At 62.1% G+C, this 12045-nt stretch overlaps 1 protein-coding gene across 1 annotated transcript in view; it reads left to right on the plus strand.

Annotated features, from left to right (window-relative positions):
- LOC142484023 (helicase SRCAP-like) overlaps positions 1-12045 on the plus strand; it is a 178103-nt gene that overhangs the window by 66802 nt on the left and 99256 nt on the right. Inside the window, 4 exon segments of the mRNA XM_075583987.1 lie at positions 5850-5894; positions 5897-5938; positions 9055-9156; positions 10114-10337. Of these exon segments, the coding sequence (XP_075440102.1) occupies positions 5850-5894; positions 5897-5938; positions 9055-9156; positions 10114-10337 (413 nt within the window).

Below are 12045 nucleotides of genomic sequence, written 5' to 3' on the forward strand. Positions count from 1 at the left end.
ACATCAATATGCTCAAGGAGTACATAGCACCGAGTGTGGCGTCGGTGCTGGCCATTTGCAGCCCACCGATGGGGGATCCGGCGAGCAATGCTCTGCCTGATCTCCTGGGGGAGGCTAGGCAGGGAGGTACCCTAGAGCAGGTGGAAATCGGGGCTCAGCTGAGTGTCAGGCAGAGAGCAGATGCCAGGGCTATGCTAGAGCAGTATAGGGCTCTGTTCATGGACAAGCCAGGGAGGACACCCATCACTGAGCACCCAGTGCTTACAGGGGATCTGAGACCTCTGCATAAGCACGCTTATAGAGTGTCAGCAGAGGTGAAGGGCAGTATAGAGAGGGAGGTGGAGGAGATGCTGGCCCTAGGGGTAATTGTACCATCCCAGAGCCCTTGGGCTTGTCCGGTAGTCCTGGTGCCTAAGAAGGACGGAACCACCCGGTTCTGTGTGGACTACCGGCAGCTCAATGCAGGGACGGTTTCAGATGCCTACCCCATGCCCCGCATGGATGAGTTGCTGGATGAACTCGCGGGGGCAAGGTATCTGACCACCAGGGATCTCAGTAAAGGGTACTGGCTGATCCCTTTGACCCAGGAGGCTAGGGAGAAGTCGGCTTTCATCACCCCAAGTGGCCTCTATGAGTTCTTAGTGATGCCATTTGGGATGAAGAATGCACCGGCTACCTTCTAATGCCTGGTCAATCGTTTGCTAGAGGGCATGCAAGGGTTTGCAAGGGCTTATCTGGATGATATTGCTGTGTTCAGTAACTCCTGGGAATCACACTTAATTCATGTAGCTGCGGTGCTAGCCAGGATTACGGAGGCAGGTCTCACCTTAAAACCCACCAAGTGCTTAGTAGGGATGGCTGAAGTCTTATACCTAGGGCATAGGGTGGGTGGAGGGCACCTCAAGCCAGAACCAGCTAAGGTAGAGGCAGTAGTGCAGTGGCCCACTCCCAAAACCAAGAAGCAGGGCATGGTATTTCTAGGCACTGCAGGCTACTACAGGAAGTTTGTTCCCCAGTATAGTGCCATTGCCAAACCCCTGACTGACTTGACCCAGAAGCGACAGTCTGTGCTGGTAGTCTGGTCTCCAGCCTGTGAAGATGCATTTCAGGCTTTGAAGACTGCCCTATCCAGCGCTCCTATACTGGCCGCTCCAGATTATTCCAAAAAGTTTCTGGTGCAGACTGATGCCTCAGACTTCGGTATTGGGGCGGTGCTCAGCCAGGTGGGGGACGGGGGTAGTGAGCATCCCGTGGTTTACCTGAGCCGCAACTTGCTGCCCAGAGAAGTGGCCTATGCCACTATTGAGAAGGAGTGTCTGGCCATAGTATGGGCTCTCAAGAAGTTACAGCCTTATCTCTATGGCAGACACTTCACTGTTATCACTGACCATAACCCCCTAAGTTGGTTGCAGAGGGTGTCGGGAGAGAATGCCAAGCTCCTGCGCTGGAGCCTTGCCTTGCAAGAATGTGACTTCACCATTCAGCACAAGAAAGGCAGTGAGCATGGGAACGCTGATGGCCTCTCCCGGCAGGACAATCCCCAAGACCTAATGACTTCAAAAACCCTCAGGTCAGCCCAACCACCAGAGGAGGTGGCCAGGGCAAACCTTGGGCTTTGAGTGGGGGAGATGTGGCGAAAATGGGGGTAATCAGCGCATTAATAAAGGCAGTGGGCTCAGCTGGTTACCCCTATTTCGCGTTGGGGATGAAGGGGTTAATTCTATATGCATGGCTGTCCCCATTTTGCAGGCTAATCTCTACCTGCAGTGAAGTGCCTTTATGTTCCTGTTTTAAAATGTACATGCCGGATGCTATTTTTTTGTCTGCCTGCCTTTGATAAGACAGTAAGGACCAAATGTTATGCATACAGGAGCCCCCTGTTGGGATGAAAGATCCCAGATTCGTAAAGTGTCACTTAAATCAGGATGTTTCTGAGTAGCAGATCCTGTTACTCCTCCTGGATATTTCACACCTCGGGACCCAAACTGCAGACATTGCGTCCTCAGAAATGAGTGGCCCCTTTTTACTTAGCAGTGCTACCAAGCTGCTTACTGAGCATGCTCAGAGATACCTGAGCTGGCTGTAGGACTGGCCCATGTGACCTGGCAGGTTCTGATAGGAGGAAGATAATTCCTTGCCAATGGGATGAGGCTAATGTATCCCTTCACAGGCCCTTGTCCTTAAAAAGGCCTGTACCCCTCATTCCTGGGTGATTCCTGTTTTTGCTGTTGCTGTTACCTGATTTCTTCAAGCGGCTACGATTCCAGAACGCAAGGGGTTAAAAACATCGCAACAAGGAAACTTGCCCTGCTTCAGGATTTCGTTAGCCCTGGGGATCCAGCAAATCCCAGAGAACCAGAAAAGACTTTGCCATTCACAGAAGGATTGGACTGGGGCTATTTATTTGGCAATTTGCAAATGGACTACAGTTTAAAGGACAATCTCCTGTTTTTTTTGGCACCTTTCTGGACATTATCCTCTGTTTCTCTACCCGTGAGTGTAATTATTAAGTTTATTCTGCAGTTGTCGTGTGTTTGCCTATCAAGGGAATAAATCTCAGTTTATTTTGCTCAACCTGTTCTGCTCAATCAGGATCCACGAAATATAAATGTGTTATTAAGCGGGTCTCCCGTGACAGGGACCCCCCACCTCCTACCTGTGCAGGGACCCCCCCACCTCCTACCTGTGCGGGGACCCCCCCTTCCTACCTGTGCGGGGACCCCCCCCCCTCCTACCTGTGCGGGGACCACCCCACCTCCTACCTGTGCGGGGACCCCCCCTTCCTACCTGTGCGGGGACCCCCCCCCCTCCTATCTGTGCCGGGACCCCCCCACCTCCTACCTGTGCGGTGACCCCCTTCTACCTGTGCGGGGACCCCCCCCACCTTTTTTTACCTGTGCGGGGACCCCCCCCTTCCTACCTGTGCGGGGACCCCCCCCCTTCCTACCTGTGCGGGGACCCCCCCCCTCCTACCTGTGCGGGGACCCCCCCACCTCCTACCTGTGCGGGGACCCCCCCACCTCCTACCTGTGCGGGGACCCCCCCACCTCCTACCTGTGCGGGGACCCCCCCACCTCCTACCTGTGCGGGACCCCCTCCTACCTGTGCGGGACCCCCCCCCCTCCTACCTGTGCGGGGACCCCCCCCCTCCTACCTGTGCGGAGACCCCCCCCCCTTCCTACCTGTGCGGAACCCCCCCCCCTCCTACCTGTGCGGGGACCCCCCCACCTCCTACCTTTGTGGGGTCCCCCCCCCCTCCTACCTGTGTGGGGACCCCCCCTCCTACCTGTGCGGGGACCCCCCCCCTCCTACCTGTGCGGGGACCCCCCCCTCCTACCTGTGCGGGGACCCCCCCACCTCCTACCTGTGCGGGGACCCCCCCACCTACCTGTGCGGGACCCCCTCCTACCTGTGCGGGACCCCCCCACCTCCTACCTGTGCGGGACCCCCCCACCTCCTACCTGTGCGGGACCCCCCCACCTCCTACCTGTGCAGGGACCCCCCCACCTCCTACCTGTGCGGGGACCCCCCCACCTCCTACCTGTGCGGGGACCCCCCACCTCCCTACCTGTGCGGGGACCCCCCCTCCTACCTGTGCGGGGACCCCACCCCCCTACAACCTGTGCGAGACCCCCCCACCCCCTACAACCTGTGCGAGACCCCCCCCACCCACTAGAACCTGTGCGAGACCCCCCCCCACCCACTAGAACCTGTGCGAGACCTCCCACCCCCTATTACCTGTGCGAGACCCCCCCACCCCCTACAACCTGTGCGAGACCCCCCCACCCCCTACAACCTGTGCGAGACCCCCCCACCCCTAGAACCTGTGCGAGACCCCCCCACCCACTAGAACCTGTGCGAGACCCCCCACCCCCTATTACCTGTGCGAGACCCCCCACCCCCTACAACCTGTGCGAGACCCCCCCACCCCCTACAACCTGTGCGAGACCCCCCTACAACCTGTGCGAGACCCCCCACCCCCTACAACCTGTGCGAGACCCCCCCACCCCCTACAACCTGTGCGAGACCCCCCTACTACCTACTACCTGTGCGAGACCCCCCCACCCCCTACAACCTGTTCGAGACCCCCCCACCCCCTACAACCTGTGCGAGACCCCCCCACCCCCTACAACCTGTGCGAGACGCCCCCACCCCCTACAACTTGTGCGAGACCCCCCCACCCCCTACAACCTGTGCGAGACCCCCCCACCCCCTACAACCTGTGCGAGACCCCCCCCACCCCCTACAACCTGTGCGAGACCCCCCCACCCCCTACAACCTGTGCGAGACCCCCCCACCCCCTACAACCTGTGCGAGACCCCCCCACCCCCTACAACCTGTGCGAGACCCCCCCACCCCTACAACCTGTGCGAGACCCCCCACCCCCTACAACCTGTGCGAGACCCCCCTACTACCTACTACCTGTGCGAGACCCCCCCACCCCCTACAACCTGTTCGAGACCCCCCCACCCCCTACAACCTGTGCGAGACCCCCCCACCCCCTACAACCTGTGCGAGACCCCCCCACCCCCTACAACCTGTGCGAGACGCCCCCACCCCCTACAACTTGTGTGAGACCCCCCCACCCCCTACAACCTGTGCGAGACCCCCCCACCCCCTACAACCTGTGCGAGACCCCCCACCCCCTACAACCTGTGCGAGACCCCCCCACCCCCTACAACCTGTGCGAGACCCCCCCACCCCCTACAAACTGTGCGAGACCCCCCACCCCCTACAACCTGTGCGAGACCCCCCCACCCCCTAGAACCTGTGCGAGACCCCCCCACCCCTAGAACCTGTGCGAGACCCCCCCACCCACTAGAACCTGTGCGAGACCCCCCACCCCCTATTACCTGTGCGAGACCCCCCCACCCCCTACAACCTGTGCGAGACCCCCCCACCCCCTACAACCTGTTCGAGACCCCCCCACCCCCTACAACCTGTGCGAGACCCCCCACCCCCTACAACCTGTGCGAGACCCCCCCACCCCCTACAACCTGTGCGAGACCCCCCTACTACCTACTACCTGTGCGAGACCCCCCCACCCCCTACAACCTGTTCGAGACCCCCCCACCCCCTACAACCTGTGCGAGACCCCCCCACCCCCTACAACCTGTGCGAGACGCCCCCACCCCCTACAACTTGTGCGAGACCCCCCCACCCCCTACAACCTGTGCGAGACCCCCCCACCCCCTACAACCTGTGCGAGACCCCCGCACCCCCTACAACCTGTGCGAGACCCCCCCACCCCCTACAACCTGTGCGAGACCCCCCCACCCCCTACAACCTGTGCGAGACCCCCCCACCCCCTACAACCTGTGCGAGACCCCCCACCCCCTACAACCTGTGCGAGACCCCCCTACTACCTACTACCTGTGCGAGACCCCCCCACCCCCTACAACCTGTTCGAGACCCCCCCACCCCCTACAACCTGTGCGAGACCCCCCCACCCCCTACAACCTGTGCGAGACCCCCCCACCCCCTACAACCTGTGCGAGACGCCCCCACCCCCTACAACTTGTGCGAGACCCCCCCCACCCCCTACAACCTGTGCGAGACCCCCCCACCCCTACAACCTGTGCGAGACCCCCCACCCCCTACAACCTGTGCGAGACCCCCCCCCACCCCCTACAACCTGTGCGAGACCCCCCCACCCCCTACCAAACTGTGCGAGACCCCCCACCCCCTACAACCTGTGCGAGACCCCCCCACCCCCTACAACCTGTGCGAGACCCCCCTACTACCTACTACCTGTGTGACAACTAAACCTCCCCCCGTGCTTGCCTGTACAGACACCCCTCCCCCAGACGCTTGTTTGGGGCGATGTTGATTGTAGGTTTGTATTTTAGCTGAGGATGAGGAGGATACGATTGCTGCAGAGGAGGCGTTGGAAGGCAGCTCGATCACTCGGAGGAGCTGTGCCAGCTGGCCCGGGAAGGTGAGCTTCCTGACCGACACAGGGTGGTGGGCAGAGCCTTACGGGGGGGGGGGGGGAGGGGGGGCACCATTATAACTGGTCCCTGCCTTGTTCTGCAGGTTGGGATTTGGTAGCTGGTGCTGACAGAATATTCTCTTCAGTAAAACACACAGTAATCCTGTGCTGCTGTGTTACACAGAGAGAGACAAATCCTGTGTGGGATCCCCCACGTGTGCGCCCCCCCCCCCCCCCACACCTGTGCGGGACACCTCCCCCCTACTACCTGTGCGGGACACCTCCCCCCTACTACCTGTGCGGGACACCTCCCCCCTACTACCTGTGCGGGACACCTCCCCCCCTACTACCTGTGCGGGACACCTCCCCCCTACTACCTGTGCGGGACACCTCCCCCCTACTACCTGTGCGGGACACCCCCCCCCTACTACCTGTGCGGGACACCTCCCCCCCTACTACCTGTGCGGGACACCCTCCCCCCTACTACCTGTGCGGGACACCTCCCCCCCTACTACCTGTGCGGGACACCTCCCCCCTACTACCTGTGCGGGACCATACCTCCCCCCTACTACCTGTGCGGACACCTCCCCCCTACTACCTGTGCGGGACACCTCCCCCTACTACCTGTGCGGGACACCTCCCCCCTACTACCTGTGCGGGACACCTCCCCCCTACTACCTGTGCGGGACACCTCCCCCCTACTACCTGTGCGGGACACCTCCCCCCTACTACCTGTGCGGGACACCTCCCCCCTACTACCTGTGCGGGACACCTCCCCCCCCCTACTACCTGTGCGGGACACCTCCCCCCCCTACTACCTGTGCGGGACACCTCCCCCCCTACTACCTGTGCGGGACAACCTCCCCCCCCTACTACCTGTGCGGGACACCTCCCCCCCTACTACCTGTGCGGGACACCTCCCCCCTACTACCTGTGCGGGACACCTCCCCCCTACTACCTGTGCGGGACACCTCCCCCCTACTACCTGTGCGGGACACCCCCCCCTACTACCTGTGCGGGACACCCCCCCCTACTACCTGTGTGGGACACCTCCCCCCTACTACCTGTGTGGGACACCTCCCCCCTACTACCCTGTGTCGGACACCTCCCCCCTACTACCTGTGTCGGACACCTCCCCCCTACTACCTGTGCGGGACACCTCCCCCCCCTACTACCTGTGCGGGGACACCTCCCCCCTACTACCTGTGCGGGACACCTCCCCCCCCCTACTACCTGTGCGGGACACCTCCCCTCCTACTACCTGTGCGGGACACCTCCCCCCCCTATTACCTGTGCGGGACACCTCCCCCCCTACTACCTGTGCGGGACACCTCCCCCCCCCCCTACTACCTGTGCGGGACACCTCCCCCCCCTACTACCTGTGCGGGACACCTCCCCCCCCTACTACCTGTGCGGGACACCTCCCCCTACTACCTGTGCGGGACACCTCCCCCCCTACTACCTGTGCGGGACACCTCCCCCCTACTACCTGTGCGCCCCCCCCCATCTACCTGTGCGTGCCTCCCATCTACCTGTGCGGGACCCCCCCATCTACCTGTGCGGGACCCCCCATCTATCTGTACGGGCCCCTACCATTTACCTGTGCGGGACCCCCCCCCCCATCTACCTATGTGGGACCCCCCCCCCCCCCACACACACACACACACACCTGTGCGGACACCTCCCCCCTACTACCTGTGCGGGACACCTCCCCCCTACTACCTGTGCGGACACCCTCCTCCCTACTACCTGTGCGGGATAACTCCTCCCTACTACCTGTGCGGGACACCTCCCCCCCCCCCCTACTACCTGTGCGGGACACCTCCCCCCTACTACCTGTGCGGGACACCTCCCCCCTACTACCTGTGCGGGACACCTCCCCCCTACTACCTGTGCGGGACACCTCCCCCCTACTACCTGTGCGGGGACACCTCCCCCCTACTACCTGTGCGGGACACCTCCCCCTACTACCTGTGCGGGACACCTCCCCCCTACTACCTGTGCGGGATACCTCCCCCCCTACTACCTGTGCGGGACACCTCCCCCCTACTACCTGTGCGGACACCTCCCCCTACTACCTGTGCGGGACACCCTCCCCCCTACTACCTGTGCGGGACACCTCCCCCCCCTACTACGGTGTGCGGGACACCTCCCCCCCCCTTCTACGTGTGCGGGACACCTCCCCCCCTTCTACCTGTGCGGGACACCTCCCCCCTACTACCTGTGCGGGGACACCTCCCCCCCTACTACGTGTGCGGGACACCTCCCCCCTACTACCTGTGCGGGACACCTCCCCCCCCTACTACGTGTGCGGGATACCTCCCCCCCTACTACCTGTGCGGGATACCTCCCCCCTACTACCTGTGCAGGACAACCTCCCCCCTACTACCTGTGCGGGACACCCTCCCCCTACTACCTGTTGCGGGACACCTCCCCCCTACTACCTGTGCGGGACACCTCCCCCCCCTACTACCTGTGCGGGACACCTCCCCCCTACTACCCTGTGCGGGATACCTCCCCCCCTACTACCTGTGCGGGACACCTCCCCCCCTACTACCTATGCGGGACACCTCCCCCCCTACTACCTGTGCGGGACACCTCCCCCCTACTACCTGTGCGGGACACCTCCCCCTACTACCTGTGCGGGACAACCTCCCCCCTACTACCTGTGCGGGACACCTACTACATGTGCGGGACACCTCCCCCCTACTACCTGTGCGGGATACCTCCCCCCCTACTACCTGTGCGGGACACCTCCCCCCCTACTACCTGTGCGGGACACCTCCCCCCCTACTACCTGTGCGGGACACCTCCCCCCACTACTACCTGTGCGGGACACCTCCCCCCCCTACTACCTGTGCGGGACACCTCCCCCCACTACTACCTGTGCGGGGACACCTCCCCCCCTACTACCTGTGCGGGACACCTCCCCCCCCTACTACCTGTGCGGGACACCTCCCCCACCGACTGTGCTTGCCTGTACAGACACCCCTCCCCCAGCATCTTGGATGGGGACCCCGGACGCTACTACCTGTGCGGGGACCCCCCCTCCCTGTACGGTGGCCTCCCCCCCTTCCCCCTTGCCTGTACAGGATGCTGCTGAACGAGTTCCCTTCTCTCAGGCGTGATGTCTCTGGAGGAACTTCTGCAGAAATACTCATCAGTCCGACCTGAGGAGGAGGAGCGGAGCTGTGACAGTCCGGCCATGTCTGACCAGGCGTCCGGTGAGGGGAGGAGCGGAGCTGTGACAGTCCGGCTATGTCTGACCAGGCGTCCCGGTGAGGGGAGAGGGGGGGGAGGGAGCAGAGCTCTGAGTCCGGCCCATGTGTGACCAGGCGTCCGGTGAGGGGAGAGGGGGGGGAGGGAGCGCAGCTGTGAGAGTCCGGGCCATGTCTGACCAGGCGTCCGGTGAGGGGAGAGGGGGAGGGAGCGCAGCTGTGAGAGTCCGGCCATGTCTGACCAGGCGTCCGGAGAGGGAGGGAGCGGAGCTGTGAGAGTCCAGCATGTCTGACCAGGCGTCCGGAGAGGGGGGAGGGGAGCCGGGGGAGAGCTGTGACAGTCCGGCCATGTCTGACCAGGCGTCCGGTGAGGGAGAGAGGGGGAGGGAGCGCAGCTTTGAGAGTCCGGCCATGTCTGACCAGGCGTCCGGAGAGGGGGAGGGAGCGAAGCTGTGACAGTCCGGCCATGTCTGACCAGGCGTCCGGAGAGGGGGAGGGAGCGAAGCTGTGACAGTCCCGGCCATGTCTGACCAGGCGTCCGGTGAGGGAAGAGGGGGAGGGAGCGCAGCTGTGAGAGTCCGGCCATGTCTGACTAGGCAATCCGGAGAGGGGGGGGGGGGGAGCGGAGCTGAGAGTCCGGCCATGTCTGACCAGACGTCCGGAGAGGGGGAGGGAGCGGAGCTGTGAGTCCGGCCATATCTGACCAAGCGTCCGGTGAGGTGAGAGGGAGGGAGGGAGTGGAGCTGTGAGAGTCTGGCCATGTCTGACCAGGCGTCCGAGAGGGGGGAGGGAGTGGAGCTGTGAGAGTCCGGCCATGTCTGACCAGGTGTCTGGTGAGGGATAACTGGGGGGGTGGGGAGTGAGGGGGAACTGGAGGAAAGCAGTGGGGGAGAACTGAGGTTTTAGGAACAGGTTGGAGGGGGGGTGTAGCTGGGTGGGGATCTTACACAGCTGTCTCGCTAGGTTTCGGGGACGCCACGAGCAGTGTCCCGGACTCGGAGGAGGATGACAGTGTCCCTGACTCGGAGGAGGACGGGGTTGGGGTGGAGTTTTTGCTGAAGCAGGAGGAGGATTCCTGCACAGACGTCTCTCACCCGGATACTCCAGGAGCCAAGAAGGAAATAACTGATATAGCGGCAACTGCAGAATCTCTACAGCCCAAGGGGTACACGCTGGCAACCACGCAGGTAACTAGGGGGGGACGCATCTTACACCCTGTACTGGGAGGGTGGGTACACGCTGGCAACCACGCAGGTAACTAGGGGGGGGACGCATCTTACACCCTGTACTGGGAGGGGGGTACACGCTGGCAACCACACAGGTAACTAGGGGGGACGCATCTTACACCCCTGTACTGGAGGGTACACGCTGGCAACCACGCAGGTAACTAGGGGGGACGCATCTTACACCCTGTACTGGGAGGGGGGTACACGCTGGCAACCACACAGGTAACTAGGGGGGACGCATCTTACACCCTGTACTGGGAGGGTACACGCTGGCAACCACACAGTTAACTAGGGGGGGACGCATCTTACACCCTGTACTGGGAGGGTACACACTGGCAACCACGTAGGTAACTAGGGGGGACGCATCTTACACCCTGTACTGGGAGGGTACACGCTGGCAACCACGCTGGTAACTAGGGGGGGACGCATCTTACACCCTGTACTGGGAGGGGGGTACACGCTGGCAACCACGCTGGTAACTAGGGGGGACGCATCTTACACCCTGTACTGGGAGGGTACACGCTGGCAACCACACAGGTAACTAGGGGGGACGCATCTTACACCCTGTACTGGAGGGTACACGCTGGCAACCACACAGGTAACTAGGGGGGGACGCATCTTACACCCTGTACTGGGAGGGTACACGCTGGCAACCACACAGGTAACTAGGGGGGGACGCATTTTACACCCTGTACTGGGAGGGTACACGCTGGCAACCACACAGGTAACTAGGGGGGGACACATCTTACACCCTGTACTGGGAGGGTACACGCTGGCAACCACGCAGGTAACTAGGGGGGGACGCATCTTACACCCTGTACTGGGAGGGTACACGCAGGTAACTAGGGGGGGACGCATTTTACACCCTGTACTGGGAGGGTACATGCTGGCAACCACACAGGTAACTAAGGGGGACGCATCTTACACCCTGTACTGGGAGGGTACACGCTGGCAACCACACAGGTAACTAGGGGGGGACACATCTTACACCCTGTACTTGGAGGGTACACGCTGGCAACCACACAGGTAACTAGGGGGGGGACGCATCTTACACCCTGTACTTGGAGGGTACACGCTGGCAACCACACAGGTAACTAGGGGGGACGCATCTTACACCCTGTACTGGGAGGGTACACGCTGGCAACCACGCAGGTAACTAGGGGGGGACGCATCTTACACCCTGTACTGTGAGGGGGGATACACACTGGCAACCACGCAGGTAACTAGGGGGGGGACGCATGTTACACCCTGTACTGGGAGGGTACACGCTGGCAACCACGCAATTAACTAGGGGGGGGGATGCATCTTACACCCTGTACTGGGAGGGTACACGCTGGCAACCACACAGGTAACTAGGGGGGGACACATCTTACACCCTGTACTGGGAGGGTACACGCTGGCAACCACACAGGTAACTAGGGGGGGACGAATCTTACACCCTGTACTGGGAGGGTACACGCTGGCAACCACACAGGTAACTAGGGGGGGACGCATCTTACACCCTGTACTGGGAGGGTACACGCTGGCAACCACACAGGTAACTAGGGGGGACGCATCTTACACCCTGTACTGGGAGGGTACACGCTGGCAACCACACAGGTAACTAGGGGGGACGCATCTTACACCCTGTACTGGGAGGGTACACGCTGGCAACCACGCAGGTAAATAG

Source organism: Ascaphus truei, unplaced genomic scaffold (genome assembly GCF_040206685.1).
Source record: "Ascaphus truei isolate aAscTru1 unplaced genomic scaffold, aAscTru1.hap1 HAP1_SCAFFOLD_427, whole genome shotgun sequence".
NCBI lineage: Eukaryota > Metazoa > Chordata > Amphibia > Anura > Ascaphidae > Ascaphus > Ascaphus truei.